Genomic DNA, 18891 nt, shown 5'->3' with positions numbered 1-18891 from the left:
AACATGGCACAAGTATACATATGTAACAAACCTGCACGTTATGCACATGTACCCTAGAACTTAAAGTATAATAATAATAAAAAATAAAAAAATAAAAAAATTTAAAAAAAGAAGAAAAAAAAAAAGAAATATGAAAGCTTGCTCATGACCTCACTTTATCCTCAAAATTTAAGTTAAGGATAAAGTGAGGTTATGACGTATACCCTGCTCCTATAACAGTGCTTGATGTACTACAGACAACAAGCAAATAACTACGTACTTTTTAAAAAAAGTATTTAAAAATTGTGGTAAAATATATAGAACATAAAATTACCTTCTTAATCACTGTTAGGAGTACAGTTCAGTAGCCTTAAGTACATTCACATTGTTCAACCGTCACCATCATCATCATCCATCTCCAGAATTTCCATCTTGCAAAACTGAAATTCTGTACCTGTTGACAATAACTCGTCGTTTTCTCCTTCCCCAGCCCCTGATGTCCACCATTCTACTTTCTGTCTCTGTGAATTTTTCTACTGTGGGTGCCACACGTGAGTGGAATCATACAGTATTTGCCCATTTGTGACTGGTTTATTTCATTTAGCATAATGTACTCAAAGCTTACCCTGTTGTAGCCTGTGTCAAAACTTCTGTGAAAACTTGTTTTCTTCCAGGCAGAATAATATTCTATTGTATGCATATACCACACTTTGTTTATCTGTCAGTGGACAGTTGAGTTGCTTTTGCCTTTTGACTATTGTGAATAATGCTGCTATGACATTAGTGCACAAATATCTGTTCAAATCCCTGCTTTCAGTTCCTTTGAATATAAGCCAGAAGTGGAACAGTTTGATTATATGGTAATTCTATTTGTAATTTTTGTAAGAACCACCACATTCTTTTCCATAGCAGCTCTATCATTTTACAATCCTACCAAAAGTGCATGAGGGTTCCATTTTCTCCACATCTTCACCAACACATGTATTTTCTGTTTTTTTTTTTTTTTTCATATTAGTCATTCCCATGGGTGTAAGATGTTATCTAATTTTGATTTTCATTTGTATTTCCCTAATGATTAGTGATGTTGAACATCGTTTCATGTGCTTATTGGACATTTGTGTATGTTCTTTGGAGAAATATCTACTTAAGTCTTTTGCTCATTGATTAGTCAGGTTACTTTTTTATTATTGCTTTGTCAAGTTTTAAGCAATCATTTTTTTAAAATGAGTAAAGAGATGAATGTGAACAGTAGGATCACTCTTTTGCTTTGTCATTGAGGAGCTAATAAACTTTAAATATATATGCAGTTATAAATATAGAAACATTTATAATTTTATCCTATTCCCAATGTACATCCAAAGAGATTTGAATAAAAGTGTCCAAGTTTTAAAAATCTCTTCATCAAGTAGTCAAGTCTTTGTTTGCTATAATCTCATTAGTAACAAAATATTCTTTGCTCTCAGGCATAGCTTTTCTTTTTAATCTACCATACATTTCGACACAGTCTTTTGAACAATGTCTTCTGCCATCCTTTTCATTCACCAACTGATGTTGTTCCCTGGTGTCATTACAGGGAATAAGCCCATTGTAAGTTACCGATTTTAATATCATTTACTAATATTATTTTATAACTTTAGAAAGTAAATGATAATATAAAATATTATTTGTGTTTTCTCAAAGAAGCATTTTGTTCTTAAAAGACTGCTGGCCAAGGATGAAAACAAACAAACAAAAAAATTAGAACTTTCAACATTTCCTATAAATCAAGAACTGTTTTGTCAACTTTGTATATTTTATTTTATCTTGGCAAAATCGTACTAGAACCCATTTTATAGAACTAAGGGTGTAACAGGGCAGGAAATTAAGAATCAAGGAGGAAAAAGAAACCTAGAAAAATGAATGTTATATAACATTTATTAAATGCCAAACATGTACTGAAAATTTTGCATTCATCAGCTCATTAAATGTTTACGCACCACTTCATATAGGAAGTTCAATATCCCTGTTTATCACATGAGAAATATGAGGCTCAGAAAGATTTGTTAAATTTAACCCAGTCACACAGTTGTGGCAGATTTTGCTGAGGGATTTTAAGATTTCATTTAAAAACATTTTGAACTTTCTTTAAATTTTCTTTTTTGTAGCTTTGTTAACAATTACAAAATAAAGAATATAAGGTAAAAATATTAATCTTGAGTCCCAGTGTCAATAATAATCCTCAGTTCACAGCAAACCTATTGAATTCTGAAGGCGTGATTGAAATACTATGTCAAAAGTATAGTAAAGATTAAATTGTTACACAGCCCCTAAATATAAGCAAGTTCAATGGAAAGGGTCAAAGACAATATTAGGCTGTGATTAGACTTGTTTGTATTCATTTTATGCAGAAAAACATAACCTGTTCATTGTTTGACCCTGAAATTTGCACATAAATTGAAAATTATGTAACTGTGTTCTGCAGTGACCTGTCTACATCAATAATAGACAAGAAAGGCTAATTAAAAGGTCTCAATCTGATTGCTCAGCTTCTCAAAATCTCTTCTTCTTCATTAAAGCCCATTAATGTTATCAAAATCAGAGAGATTCTAAAACCTCATGTTTGGGAAAGTTGTATTTCCTTTAACGTGGGATTGTTTTTCTTTTATTACACACATCAGCGATGATTATTGATGCCGCTCCTCTCCTCACTTTGAGAGTGGGACCTAAAAAGATCAATAATAGATGCAATTAATAGTTAATATTCATTTTAGTGCACATACCTTCAATAAATCAAGGGCATTTTTGCGAAAGATTGGGGGATGATGGGTCAGAAAAGTGAAGAAACAATTGTGGAAGCCATCCTTGGGGAGAGTAAGGTCCAAGGATCTCAGCAGTAGGTGTGTATGGAAATTTGCTCCAATGAGCTGCCCACTAGATGCCTGTCCCCGCCAAACTTGCATCTCTAGGTGTCTTAATACAGCATTCAATCCCAAGTGGAATAGTCCTGTCATTCTGTCTTTGATCAGTTGTCTATCCTTAGGTCAATTAGCCATGTAATATCATCTTGAGATACAGGATAATGAGTATTTCAGGGCTCTTTTCTGTCCCTTTCTGAGCTACACCCTTCCTCACTTGGCAAGGGGTGTGTCCAGCTAAGAGGACACACCCACTCAGAGACATGCTCCCCTTTCCAGATCCAGGATCTCAGGTTTCTGTGGTTCATGTCTACCTCAGAGGTCTTTGTTGGCCTCTTCCCCAGCTCTGTCCTCTGTCAGATGAATTGCCCTGCTGGTGTGCTTACCCCAGGCTGGTGGAGTGGCTAAGCAATGACTGTGGATTTGAGGCATTTGTATGTGAACAGGTTAGACATGGATTTACAACCATAGCCTGAGTGGTCATCTTGAACCAGGATACACATTCATTTTGTGTTTACTTTAGACACCATTCCAGGCTACACATAATAGCACTTATTTTACAAGACTCTAGCTATGTTTTTTTATTCATATGACATGTTCTTACACAATGAACATAGAACATTCGTGAGTCTTTCTTGGAGGTATGTACCCTTCAGAAATACATCTCTACATTTCAACATATGCTTCCAAACTCTCCATCTCATTAACCTAACTTCTTTGTCAAATTAAAAAAAAAGTTTTCTACTGAAAAACATTCATGTTTTTATTTTTTCCAGGTATTCCAACATCTCATTTTTTAGAATCAATGGTACTAAACTCTTAGCTCTATATAATTCTTGATTTTTCCATTCCAGTGGAAACATACATTCAGAGATGGGAATGCCTAGGCCTTGAAATGCACTACAAGAATATGTTTTAACCTGTTAGTGCTCAACAATATTAATAGAATTTTAATCTTACTTTTTACCTCATAAGAGGAATATATTATTGCATAGCTGAAAATGATACTCTTATATTACTTGTTATAGAAATTTTTATACTTGCATTTATATATTTTAAAGGCTACAAGAGAATAGTCAATGAATTAACTAAGTATCTTCAAGGTAATATTCAAAACTCCATAAAATTTTAAAGATCCAAAGTAATTGAATGATATCTTTCAAAGTTACTCGGGGGATTTTACAAATGGGAAAATAGAAATAAGGCCTGTTGGCTCTTAGTTGAGTGACTATTGTGCTACTCTAGAGTAGTTGGAAATAAATAAATAAATAAACTCAATAATTGTTGACTTGCTTGGTCATGAAGTGGCATCATTGTCTGGGGCAAATACCTGGGGTTCATTGTCTCACGCCAGAGAAATTGTGGATGCAGATACACAAGAAGTGAGTTTAAGGGTGGAGGTTTAGTAGGCAAAAGAAAGAGAAAAAAGAATAGCACTCTGTCTTGCAGAGAGAGAGGGACTCCCAAGTGGGACTCTAGATTTGTGCTGAAATGCATCAGATTTCATAGATAAGCTTGAGGAGTCAGTGTCTGATTTACACAGGGCCCAAGGGATTGGTCGGACCAGGTGTGACATTTGCATAGCACATGAAGAAGCTGGTCATCCCACCCTAATCTTTTATTATGCAGATGGTGTCTCTACCTGGCCATCACCATGTTGTCTGTTCGTTACTGTACACATGGTTGACAAAAGGAAAGTTGGAGCTGCCATGTTGAACATGCCTGGCTCCCAAGTAACCCTTTTCTATTGGCACAGTTGCCAGCATTCACCTGTGCAGGCTTCTAGTTTGCCTTTGTATGTCTGCAGCTGAGTTTTACAGGCTGCTCTTTCTTGGAAAGGAAATGATTTGGGGGCTGCTTTTATTAAAAGGGAGATCTTACCAAGGACTCTCTGGCCCTAACATTTTCAAACTCCATCAGAATAAATCAACTTTATCACCAATATAGCCAATTAAACACATATCCTTACTGCGCATTATTATTTTGAATTATTGCTTCAATGTAAATCCTAAGCAAAAGCTATCTGAACAAAGGAAATAATCATCTCCCAAGACAAAAGTAAGATGCTCAGTTGAACCTGCCTCCTCTTGCATTCCCTATCAGATATATATGACACTGATGCTTTATTGTACAAATTTCATTTTACACCTCACCTTCAGTAGAGTGGAGATAAGCCAGGAGCAATGAGCAATGTGTGCACTCCCCTCTCAATATAGCAATTAGAAAATATTAATTAGGACTAAACACATAACATATCTCATCAATCATGCTTTTCTTCAAGTTAGAGTTAAATTCAGCATGTGAAAAGGTACCTTTAATGAAGGGCCTCTTTTTAATGAGGATTACAGTTTCCTGGTCTGATTTCTTTTCTTTCTTTGCAATTTTATATCTCATACTAAATTCACCTTTCTCAACAAGAGCATTTACTATTTCAATACTCCTTATTGCTGTGACCCGATTCTGGTTTGTTTACCTTTGCTTTCTGCCTCATTTCATCACGTACCATGGGCCTCCTTGTCTATGTAACAACCAGTAAATTGCTTCGTTAGCTGTGTTTATATAGAGTATCAAAGTCACCAAATACATCACATTTCAGAAATTATCTTGGGCAATGACAATAATTATTACACAGGCTCTTTATCCTCTGAAAGGTTTTCAATGGTTGAGAGCTTTTTTAGCAACCATTTTTACCTGTAAAATAATCTAAGAATCATTTTAACCAAAGTATTTTAAATTCATTAAATGTAGGAATTAGCCTAGTACTAACAGCATGTTTAGAATGTATCTGGTGTTTCAGATAGCCACCTATTCTCACTGCAGTGGTGAAGCCAGCCCAAGCAGTTTTACCAAATTTAAACACAGTTCCATAAAATATTATTTGATCACTCAAAAGATGTCTGTGTTTTGTGCTAGTATTGAGTATATAGTGATGATTGTAATACAGTTTCTTCCTTTAAGGATCCTTCATTTTCTTTCAGAATGGGCATGTTTAGTTTATCTGTTACAGAGTAAAGAAATCAAATAGAAAATGCACCATTGTATAGCATTTCAATATCATGTGCTATAATTAGGATATCTGGAGCCCCAGAAGAGCCAGATGGATAGATGGGTCTGAGGCAGGTCAGATAATTCTTCATGGAAGGAACAGCACCTAAGGTGTGAATTATAGGAGTCCATATTTGAGTAGGATGAGAGAACATATGGATTTTGTTGGCTGAGGGTAAAGACTGTGGTGCCAAAGCATGAATTCTGGCTTGGCTATTAAGTAACTACATGAAATTAGGTAAGCGAAATAGTAAGAATTCTAGTACCTGCTTCATGAAGCTGTTTGGAGAATTATATGAGTTAATATGTTAATATGTAACGTGCTTAAATTGAATAAGGCATGTAATAAATTCTCCATAAGTGCTAGTGTCACTGTCATCATCGTCACATCCTTATCATATCAGGCTACTGCTATAACAAAATAGATCCAAAAAAAAATTCATAATCCAGGAAGTGTATCTCCTGTTCCCTTTACAGTAGTTGTCATGTAAACAGATTGGTGAGGCGGCTTTTCTGTTGTATTTACTTAGGGACCCAGGCCTTCAATCTGTGGCCTTCAAGGTCCATCCCGCTGATCATGACTTTTCCATCCACGTGGAGAGGTACAGAACATGGGGAACAGTGTGCAGAAGTCTGTGTGGCCTCACCTGGATGTGTGCACATTACTTCTACTCACATTCCGTGGGTTAGAACTCAGCCTTATGAGCTCACTTAGTAGCAAAACAAGCTGATAAATTGCCTGTGTGAGCAGCCACAGCCCAGAAACAAGCATGTGCTATAGAAGCGTGACCACAGGACCTGAAATAACCATCCTTCTCTACCATGTGGCTGAGGAGGGACAAATGCATGAAAGAAGATGGTTTGCATCTCCGGACCATACATGGATGGTTATCCTGAGATTGCTCATGAGTCAAGGAGTAGAGAATGATAAATAAATTAGGAGGCAAAGAAAGAAGATAGTGTGTGAATTTTTAATCCTGTTTAGTATGTCTGATATGTTGCAGAGAAATCTCACAGAAAATGTACAATAAGTGTTTAGATCTCAGCAAAAGGAACAGGTTGCCATTGTAGACATCAGGCCATCAGCCTCCAGATAGCAGTTAAAATCAAGTGGGACTACAAAGGAAAATGAGTAGGGGGTCACAGTTTGTTTTTCTAGAATTTAAAAAGTCTGGACTGGAAAAGGAACCAAAAGAGGAGAAGGAAGGTTGAGACTTTGACAGAGTACCAGGAATACCATGCCAAAGAGCTTAAGGAATTGAGGTTTCAAAGCAGAAGGCGTTTTCGGCATATCAGCAGCAGCAATAAATCCAGAATGGGAAGGGTTGACATTTATTTTAAAATGGTAATTAGGACATCATTAGATATTTAAGCAAGGGTTCTTTTAGTGCAGTAGTAGAAACTGCTAAGAAGCAAGGAGTGAATGATGACTTCTGAATCACTAAAGCACTGAAAATGTTTCCTTTTGTGTAACAGCATAGTGGTCCTTGTTAGGTATACCAGTTCTGCTTGTTCTTGTGTTGCTTTAATTTCTTGTTATCTCTTCTTCCTTCTTTCTAGGCCTTCTAAACAGGCTTTTTTTTTTGCGGGGGGAGGAGCAGTCTGAAACTGTAAACCAGTGATTTGAAGTATGCATAGCCTAGGGTTCAGCAATCAATTGTTCTAAAATTATATGAATAATTCATTTTATTTATTTATTTATTATTTTAAATTATTATACTTTAAGTTCTAGGGTACATGTGCACAATGTGCAGGTTTGTTACATATGTATACTTGTGCCATGTTGGTGTGCTGCACCCATCAACTTGTCAGCACCCATCAGCTCGTCATTTACATCAGGTATAACTCCCGAGGCCATCCCTCCCCCCTGCCCCCTCCCCATAATAGGCCCCAATGTGTGATGTTCCCCTTCCTGTGTCCAAGTGATCTCATTGTTCAGTTCCCACCTATGAGTGAGAACATGTGGTGTTTGGTTTTCTGTTCTTGCAATAGTTTGCTGAGAATGATGATTTCCAGCTGCATCCATGTCCCTACAAAGGACACAAACTCATCCTTTTTTATGGCTGCATAGTATTTCATGGTGTATATGTGCCACATTTTCTTAATCCAGTCTGTCACTGATGGACATTGTCACAAGTCTTCGCTATTGTGAATAGTGCCGCAATAAACATACGTGTGCATGTGTCTTTATAGCAGCATGATTTATAATCCTTTGGGTATATACCCAGTAATGGGATGGTTGGGTCAAATGATATTTCCAGTTCTAGATCCTTGAGGAATCACCATACTGTTTTCCACAATGGTTGAACTAGTTTACAATCCCACCAACAGTGTAAAAGTGTTCCTATTTCTCCACATCCTCTCCAGCACCTGTTGTTTTCTGACTTTTTAATGATTGCCATTCTAACGGGTGTGAGATGGTATCTCATTGTGATTTTGATTTGCATTTCTCTGATGGCAAGTGATGATGAGCATTTTTTCATGTGTCTGTTGGCTGTATGCATGTCATCTTTTGAGAAATGTCTGTTCATATCCTTTGCCCACTTTTTGATGGGGTTGTTTGGTTTTTTCTTGTAAATTTGTTTGAGTTCTTTGTAGGTTCTGGATATTAGCCCTTTGTCAGATGAGTAGATTGCAAAAATTTTCTCCCATTCTATAGGTTGCCTGTTCACTCTGATTGTAGTTTCTTTTGCTGTGCAGAAGCTCTTTAGTTTAATTAGATCTCGTTTGTCAATTTTGGCTTTTGCTGCCGTTGCTTTTGGTGTTTTAGACATGAAGTCCTTGCCCATGGCTATGTCCTTAAAAACTGGATATTTAAAATATGTCCATACACAAAATATTAAAGATAAAATGAGTTTCATGTCAGAAAAGATAGTTTGGTATATATACTTTTCTTTCAAACAAGTATACATGCAGTTTATGAAGTCATCTTTTTATTTAAAATATGAAAAGTCAAACTTCAGGAAATACTCCTTTCGGCGTGCACCTTGCCTCTGTGTATTGCCAGTGAAATCACATTTTAAAATATTTTTCTAAACTGTTTCTGTACACTAATACATGGTCCAGTAACTCTGATAACACCTCTGATAATTTCGATGCAAACTGAAGTGTGCTGTCACTGAGATCACTAAGGTTACAGTTTCAGACATGTTGCTATTAATTGCCTGATATGTGCATTGACCTTTAAACCTAATTCTTTTGAACTTAAGATAGACTTAAATTATCATGGTGAATCGAAAATATTCTATTATGTGCATGTTCTAGATATTTGAAAATACTGGTCATGTGATATGAAATCATTGGCAGTGCTGAGACGTCCTTTTATTTGCAAACTTGCCTCTGATAGTTCCTTCTAGAGTAAGAGAGCAACCGAGTGAAATAAGTAGTTCATCTGTGAAGAGACATTTGGGTGCATGATCTTCCCAAAATATATGTCCCGTTTATTTTCTCAAATGTTGTTCTTCCTTCACATAAGTGTGAATCTTCTAGTCATATTTATTTGCAACAGGTTGCCAAACTTGCTTTATAAGGAAACTGAGAAGAATGGAATTTTATAAATAAGGAAACTCAAAAAGGAATTGATCCCTTTCTATTGAGTGTCTGGCCTATTATTCTACTTGGTTAAATGACCCGCTAGGACGATAGGTAATTCGAAATGTCATCAACAATTTATATTAACACACCAGTACAAACTAGGGCTACTTTTATTGTCTTCTGACAACAACTCATAAATATATTCAATTATAGCACTAAATATACTGTTTTACTAATAACTTTTCATCACTGGATCATAAATTCCTCGAAGGTGAGAGCTATCTCAGTATTTTCCATAGTGTCTGATAGTTGCTCGATACATGTTTCTGGCATGAATAAATGGAAGGTTCTAAATTGTTGGCATCAGTAGATATAAACACACTGTACTTTGTATGAGAGAGTGATTATTCTTATTATTCTCATTTAGAAATCACATTAAATGACTTATTAAAGATTACAGCTTTTATAAGAACTGGGGTTCAGATCATTATCTTGGTCAACATATTTGCACTTCTCAATAGCAATCAGTGTTTACTCTCCAGAATTACCAGGTCTAACTAGAGGTTAACTTTTGCTTGTAAATTCAAAACTTTTGAGAGATGCCTACCGTAAAAACTGTCCAAAGATAATTTATCAACAAGTCAAAACAGATATATCACAAGGAGAATTCATGTATTAAAAAGCTTTAAAAAATCAATCAAACAAAAAACAATTTTATAGAAAAGTTTCTGGAAGTCCTAGCCAGAGCCATGAGGTAAGAGAAAGGACAAAAAGGCATCCAAATAGGGTAAGAAGTCAAATTATCTCTCTTTGCTGATGATAGAATTCTATACCTAGAAAGTCCAAAAGACTCTTCCAGAAGGACCCTGTAACTGATCCACAACAATGTACAAAAAAATAGTAGCATTTATATATACAAATAAAGTTCAAGATGAGAGCTAAAGAGCACAATCCCATTTATAACAGCCACACACTTAAAAAAATAAAATAAAATAACAATAAACAAAACAAACTTAGGAATACATCTAACCAAGGAGGTGACAGATATCTACAAGAAGAACTATAAATAACACAAAAAAATGGAAAAACATTCCATGTTCATGGATTGGAAAAGTCAGTATCATTAAAATGGCCATACTGCCCAAAAAATTCAGGAGATTCAATGCTATTCCTATCAAACAACAAATATCATTTTTCACAAAATTAGAAAACACTATCCTAAAATCCATATGGAACCATAAAAGAGCCCAAATAGCCAGAATAATCCTAAGTGCAAAGAACAAAGCTAGAGTCATCACATTACCTGACTTCAAATTGTATTATAAGGCTACGTTAACCAAAACAGCATGGTACTGGTACAAAAAATAGACACATAGACCAACAGAACCCAAAATAAGGTCACACACCTTTTACCATATACAGAAAGTAACTCAAAATGGATTAAAGATTTAATGGAAGACCTCAAACTATAAGAATCCTAGGAAAAAAAAAAAACTATAGGAAACACCATTTTTGACATTGACCCTGGGAAAGAATTTATGTCTAAGTCCTCAAAAGCAATTGCAACAAAAATAAAAATTGACAAATGGGACCTAATTAAAGAGCTTCTGCACAGCAAAGGAAACTATCAACAGAGTCAACAGACAACTTACAGAATGAGAGAAAACATTCACAGACTATGCATGCAACAAAGGTCTAATATTCAGAATCTATAAGCAACTGAAGTTGATAACAAAAAAAAAAAACATTAAAAAGTGGGCAAAGGACATGAACAGACACTTCTCAAAAGAAGACATACATATGGCCAATGAACATGAAAAATGTTACACTTCACCAGTCATCAGAGAAATACAAATTAAAACCACAATGAGATACCATTTCACATCAGTCAGAATGGCTACTATTAGAAAGCCAAAAAATAACAGATGCTGGTGAGGTTGCAGAGAAAAAGTAATGCTTATATACTGCTGGTGGAAATGTAAATTTGTTTAGCCACTGTGGAAAACAGTTTGGAGATTTCTTAAAGAATTTAGAACTACCATTCAACTCAGTAATCCCATTACTTGATGTGTATTCAAAAGAAAATAAATCTACTAAAAAAAAGATGCATGTATGCATATGCTCTTCATAGCACCGTTCTCAACAGCAAAGACATGGAATCAACCTACATGCCCATCAACAGTGAATTGGATAAAGAAAATATACATATTATACACCATGGAATAACACACAGCCATAAAGAGGAATGATATGTCCTTTGCAGCAACATGATGTACCTGGAGGCCATTATCCTAAGTGAATTAACGTAGGAACAGAAAGCCAAATACCACGTTTTCTCACTTAACATGAGAGCTAAACCTTGAGTGCTCATGGACATAAAGATGGCAACAATAAACAATGGGAACTACTGATGAGAGGTGGGAGGGAGGAGGGCAAGGACTGACATGCTAACTTTTGGTGACAAGGTCACTACCTAGGTGACAGGATTATTTGTATCTCAAACCTCAGTATCACACAATATACCCATGTAACAAACTTGTGCCATGTACCCTGTGAATCTAAAATAAAATTGTGTAGGTTTATCAACAGCACAGTTCACAACTGTAAAGATACAGAATCAGCCTAAGAACTCAGCAACCCATGAGTGGATAAGGAAAATGTGATATATATACACCATGAAATACTACTCAGGCATACAAAATAATGAAACAATGTCTGTTGCAGCAACTTGGATGGAACTGGAAGCCAATGTCTTAAGCGAAGTAACTCAGGAATGGAAAACCAAATACTGCATGTTTTCACATATAAGTGGAACTAAGCTATGGATATATGGAGTGGCATACAGAGTGGTATGAAGAACACTGGAACCTCAGGAAGAGGGAGGCTGAGAGAGTAGGTCGAGGGATGAAAAACTGCCTGATGCATATAATGTACTCTATTTGTATTGCAGTTGCACTGAAAGCCCAGACTTTATCACTATACAATTCATCATGTAACCAAAACCATTTCCACCCCAAGGCTATGGAAATTAATTTTTTAAAAATAATAAATCAGTGTAGCTTTTTTGAAAAGCAATTTTATTGATATCAGAGGCCCTAAAAGACACAAATTCATCAATACATTTTTATACCCAATAATGGCATTTTAGGAGTCTGTCTTACATAAATACTTCCAATTATGAAGAAGCTAAATGTGGTTTTGATTAAATGTAAAATAATGTGAAAACTCTATAATAACGTCATAATGGAATTGTTAACTAAAGTAAGGGTATATTCAGTTTTCATTATATTTTATAGACATTAGTGATTACTTTGAAAATCAGATGAAATATGATATAAATAAAAAGAAGTGGATAAAATATTGTGTATATGATTACAAGTGTATAACTGACTTACAAAAAATTTTAAAAAGAAAAATGTGACAAAATGTTAAAGACATTTTGTAAAGAGGAGAGATTTTTTTCTACATTATCTATTTAAATTCTTATTATAATAAAATATATTTTAAAGACTCAGAGGTTTCCATTTACTTATCACATTAAATCAAATGTCAACCTGCATTTTCAGAACCAAAAGACTTAGTTTCTCAATACTTCACAGAACAACATACCTTTGTAAGTCTGATCAGTGTTTTTTTTTGTTTTGTTTTGTTTTGTTTTGATCAGTGTTTTTAACTCCTGCTCACTCATGGACGTCTTTGAGTCTTTGATAGTTAAAATTCTTTGTTGTGGTCTAAACTCCTTTCATGCCTTCAATGCATCTAGATGTTTACTTGCTTAAGACTTTTCTTAGATATGTTTCCTGATTCACCGTATTCCATGGGAAATTTCTCTTGCACTTGGAATTTCACTAGATCTTCCACAGATACATAGTAGCCTTAAAAACTCCAATTGTTTCTTTTCAGTTGATTCCAAAGTTGAATATGTGGATTTGTCAACTAAATAACATGGTCTTCAAAAGCAGGGATTATGCCCATTTTATGTTTAATATTCTTCGTGTGGTTATGTGAAAAACAAAGGTGCTTAGAAACACATGCCCATGTGAAACTTGCCGTCTGGAATCTCAGAGCATATTGAATGCCGTCAGCTTAAGAAAGTAATAAAACAAGTGTTTCTTCATAAATATTATCTATAGAATGATTGTATCTAGTTCAGTGTAATGAGCTCTGTGTACAAAATTATTTTAATCCAAATTGAAATTTATGGAGTCGAGGATTTGTAAGTTTTGTTTCAAAGTAAAATGGAACTAGTTTCTAATTGGTGTCACTTTCAGGTTGGTGAGAGTTTGTTTATATCTACAGTAGATTAGTGCTATATATACCTTATGTTCTTACTGGATTAAATTTTCTTTCCTTATGGCTGCATTGTTTTCCAGGGCCTTCATAGGATCTTTTGGTTTCTCATGTTTTAATTACGTCTTTAGATCTCTATTTGTCAGTCTTTTTATAGCAAAGTAAATATTCTAGTTTTTCATATGCCATAATCTGCTAGCCAGGTTATTTTCAGCTTTTATTATGAGCACCAATGTTCTATCCATTCTTGTATCATCAAATATGGAATATGTGAGATATCTTTCATTTCATATATTTGACAACCAGGTGAATAGTTATTGCCTTTATCATTACCATTTTGGCTGAATAAAAAATACAAAATGGCTAAACACATGCAAAAGAGTCTTTCATTAAAAAAATCGATCTTTTCAATTTACTGTATTCTTGTCTTAAAAAAGATATGTGAGGCTTTTTTTTTTTTCCTTTGGACACCTAATATTTCATAGATATTCTAGTCATTGTTCAGTTGACTGCAATTCAAAGCATCACTTTATTTCTCTTCATGGCTCTGCTATTCTATATTATCAAAGAAAAGAAGCCTTATTTAGAGATGTTGCCTATTTTAGCCATTTTTTAAAATAAAAACCAAAGAACCAATTATTTAGAGTGAGTCAAAGCACATTTCCCCTGTGGAGTAATTATATGGCTTTACATCCTATGGCATGGAAAAATAAAATAATCTCAAATGCATAGACTTGCATATGGAAAAAATGTCCACATACTGCCCTAGGGTTAACTGTAAATTCTCACTAGTGTTAATTAAAATTATGTGGCAAAATTCCTAAACTTCTCAGTAAACATGACCTTTAAGTTGTCGTCTTGTTAATGCCCATAATTGGACCATTTGCTGTTGTCTTAGATGTTCTCTCTTCAGTCTTCATATTTGTATACACTAAATTTTACTGGTAAATTGGTTTTGGATGTCATACAGGTTTTATCTATTGTATTATGGGCATAATCCAAAGACTCTGGATATGCACTTTTAGTCAAGTCTGTAGAGTTGTGTTTCTTTTAATTTGTGGAAGTACTGCCTGTCAGAAAATTACCTCCACCTCAGGTACATCACCTCTGAACCTATAATCACTATGTAACAAAGGAACTGCTGAATTTAATTTGTTGAAGTTGATAAAATTGTGAACCTTTAATATAAGTCACTATGAATCTGTGAAGTATTATCATTTGACTACATATCTGATGAAATAATATTTAAATATATGAATTGCTCTAAAAATTCAATGTCAATTCACTTTTCTAAGTCCCCTTTAGATGAAACTATTGTTTCCAAAATTATGATAACCAAGACTTATAAAGAGCCAACTATATATCAGGTTCTGTGTGAGGCCCAAGAGAACACAATAAAAACTTTTGCTTCTAAGGAGCTTGGAGTCTGGGGGGACAGCCAGCCATGTGTAAATAGCTCTTATATGTGATGATACTCATTGTAATATAGGAATAAATGGGTACTTAGGTGGCATGAAACAGGAGTGTCTCACCTGGGGCAAAGATGGCAATGAGAAAGGCAAGACAAAAGTAGAGAAAGAGAAGTCATTTCATTGAATGGTAAGTTTGGGGAACGGGCACCTGGGGCTCTGGGGGGAATAGTCAGGGCAGACCGAGAAAGTACCTCCTGTGAATGCATGAAAACAAGAAGAGCAAGGGACAGATTTGTGAAACCTTCAGTCATAGGATATAGAGCAATTGCAGGTACTTAAGAGGCACAGAAAAATGAGACTGGAAAACTGAGCTGGAACCAAGAACAAAGGATTTTTAATGTCTTTATTAGGGATTTGGATTTATGTGCTAGGTAATGATCAGCCTCAGTCCCCACCTGTACAACTATGGAAAGGCCTGTGGCCATGCAAAGAAGTCAAATGTCATGAATGGCCTCCCTGCAGAGTTAGGATTTTTGTTAAGAGTACTTTGCATTTACTAAGAAGTAGTTTGGATTATTACATGGGTTATTAAGATCCCATGTACTGAAAAAATTTTGTGGTCAGAGGAGAAGGCGGGCTCCCAATCCGGTTCCATCCAGTTCTCCCACCATCCCCCACCAGGGGTCTCAGCAGCTCAGAGGGCAGGAGGAGCGGCAGTGCCAGGCACCGCACACACGCCCTTCCAGAGTCAGGACGCCCAAGAGGAAGGTGAGCTCCGCTAAAGGGGCCGCCAAAGGAAGAGCCCAACAGGAGATCAGCGCGGTTGTCAGGTAAACCTGCTCCTGCAAAAGTGGAAGCGAAGCCGAAAAAGGCAGCAGCGAAGGATTCATCTTCAGACAAAAAAGCACAAACAAAAGGGAAAAGGGGAGCAAAGGGAAAACAGGCCTAAGTGGTTAACCAAGAAAGTAAAGAAAAGTTACCTGCAGAAAACTGGGAAATGAAAACTGCGGAGAGTCCAGCCTCTGATGAAGCAGGAGAGAAAGAAGCCAAGTCTGATTAATACTAAGTACCATGTCTTATCAGCGGTCCCTGTCTCCCTTCTGGTATAATCCAGGGAAATATTTTTATCAGCTATTTTGTAAATGTAAGTTGTTTAGTAGCTCCAGAAACATTTTCAAGAAGGAAGGAATCCCATCTCATCCTATTTTTAAAGTGTAAATGCTTTCTTTTAAGAGGTGAAATCATTCGCTGGTTGTTTATTTTTTGTTACAACCAGAGAATAGTGTGGGATATTGAATTATGGAAGGCTTTCACTGCCTTGGGTGTCAGCTTAACATTCCATAGATGAGGGATTAGTTTTCATATCCTATAATACAAAGCATATTAAATGGCAGTATGGAGTCACAATCCTGTATCTAATGTCGTTAACATTTTAAAGTACTTCTATTCCCATGTTGTTTTGTAGTAGAATTATTTCCTGAAGAAAACTACTCCTTGAGCCTGGCTCTCCCTGTCATAATTGTGGGCACTCTGTAGCCTCTTTGGTTGTGATAGTCCTATTTTCCTAATAACTTTGTTACTGTGCTGTGAAAGATCAAAAATTTGAATATGTAGTGTACATGCTATTCAGTCGGAATAACTTTAAAAGAGAATTACGATATATAGCTTTTTAGACTTTTGGTACATGTGTTAAGAATGGTGTACAAATTGAAATGTCTGTACTCAACCAATACAATCTCAATTATGAAAGAAAAAAATATCTTTTTATCTTTTTTTTCTTCGTCCATTTAAAATGTTTGATTTTTCTTTCTAAATTAGGCTGTGATGTGCCAGTGAAATAGGCAATGTTGGCAAAACAATGTTTGTTACAATAAAATACATTAGACATTTAAATAACCTTAAAAACCAGGTGAAGGGACATAAACCCAGTCAATTGAATCTGGAACGATGTTTTCTGCACAAGCAAGTACAGGCATACCTCTTGTTAAAACTGATGTAAACAGAATGAAACATCAAATCCTATAGAAGGAGCCAAGTGGGGCAGGGGGTGGGGGTTAGGAGGGTGAGGGTAGGGTGGGGGTGAGGTGAAGGGAGGCCAAGGTGGAAGAGGGAAATGACAAACTAAAACAACACAAACTGAGGCAGCAGGACTTTGCTCAGTGCAGAAAAATTGGCTTATGAATAAAAATTAGACTGTGATATCAAATTAAATTCAGATCATCATGGCAAAAGACACAATACATGCTATTTAGTTTTAGGAAAAAAACACACATTCATTTCCTAAAATCTGCTGCCAATTAATTTGCTGACGGTATCTGCTGGCTCGACTATTTTTTATACAAGGATGTGTATTAAATACTCCATTCTTTTGCCTAAGATAGTGTTAGTTCTCTGTACTTGCCCATGGACACTTTAATTGTGTGTATAAAAAGGAAAATCTTGCCCCATGGGAGTCAGAAAAAGCAAAATAAAATCTAGAGTATGAAACCTCCACAAGCCAGTATGTTCATGTGAAAATTCAGCAGAAATAGACAGTTGCTTTGAACAACAAAAAAATTAGTTAAGTTGAACATCTTCTTTATGTAAAATAGTCAAGACGGGAACATACCGCTAAAGTTCGTGTCTGTGCTATAGACCCAGATCACCAGAGGCATTATGAGCAGCACAAATGGCCAGGAAATCCCATCAGTGCATGCTGACAGTGAGTAGGATTTGGTGGCAGGCTGCACACACCCTTTACCAGGTTCTAGGTAGTTACGGACCACAAACTTGCGCATCTTATCCATGAGAATCATGGGCAAGGAGATTTTCAGCACCATCAAAGTGCATAAAAGGTATTTCAGAAGTAGAATCAGTATAACTTGCTGAACCATTGATGGTGGGACTGAGAAAGAGGAAGTTGGGGAAGTCCACCTTAGGTAACTGTTGAAATCCTTAACCAGCTCACTAGTTGAAATCTGTAATATACCTAAACAGAATCTTTAATGAAAATATTGGCTAAATACTGCTTTTGGTTTTTTTTTTTTTTTTCTTTAGTGGGAGAGATCTCTGAGATTTGTCCAGAAACCACTGATTTTTTGTGTCGGGACAAGAAGTGCATTGCATCCCACCTTGTTTGTGATTATAAGCCAGACTGCTCTGATAGGTCTGATGAAGCTCACTGTGGTAAGTTTATCTATCTGCTGTATGGCAGCCAGTTCAGCAGAGATTTTCCTTTATAAGTAGTGTTAGATATTGGCATTGATGATGGAGAAGAAGTATTATTTTCATGCACTAGAGTAGATTTAGAATAGCCCAAATATTTCCCCAAATTTGTATACAAGTACCAAATACAAATATAAATGGCAGTCCTTTCATATTCTTTACCCCTATACTGAGAACTGCAACAAGTCTATAGAAAATCATTTTACCAAAAAATAATCCCATTCTGTAATTAGGCACACTGTGTGTAGGGTTAGAATTAAAGTTTCTAGGAACTGCAGTAGCAATCTGCCTTTCTTTATTGGTCTTCATTTGTTTTTTCTATTTTTTTTTTTCCAAAAAATTGTTAATTTTGTATATGTGGCTGAAAATCAGCACTTTTAATAAATACCAGTTTAGTAATTAATTTTATCAATTACATTGCACTGGAGAAAGAGGACTGGATGGGACCCATTGGATTTTTATTCAAGCTTTAATTCAAGCAATGTTTTAAAACTTATATAAAAAACTAAGTATATAATTTTAAAATATGAGCA

General features: G+C 35.6%; 1 protein-coding gene across 1 annotated transcript in view; it reads left to right on the top strand.

Moving 5' to 3' along the window:
- Positions 1-18891, top strand: part of MALRD1 (MAM and LDL receptor class A domain containing 1) — a 694737-nt gene that overhangs the window by 418778 nt on the left and 257068 nt on the right. The window contains exon 30 of the mRNA XM_011972480.1: positions 18191-18319. Within this exon, the coding sequence (XP_011827870.1) occupies positions 18191-18319 (129 nt within the window). The remainder of the gene's footprint in view (positions 1-18190; positions 18320-18891) is intronic.

The sequence above is a fragment of the Mandrillus leucophaeus genome, unplaced genomic scaffold (genome assembly GCF_000951045.1).
Source record: "Mandrillus leucophaeus isolate KB7577 unplaced genomic scaffold, Mleu.le_1.0 Scaffold1295, whole genome shotgun sequence".
NCBI classification, from domain to species: Eukaryota; Metazoa; Chordata; class Mammalia; order Primates; family Cercopithecidae; genus Mandrillus; species Mandrillus leucophaeus.
Note: the sequence above shows the minus strand (reverse complement) of the source record. Positions and strands in the feature narration are given on the sequence as shown.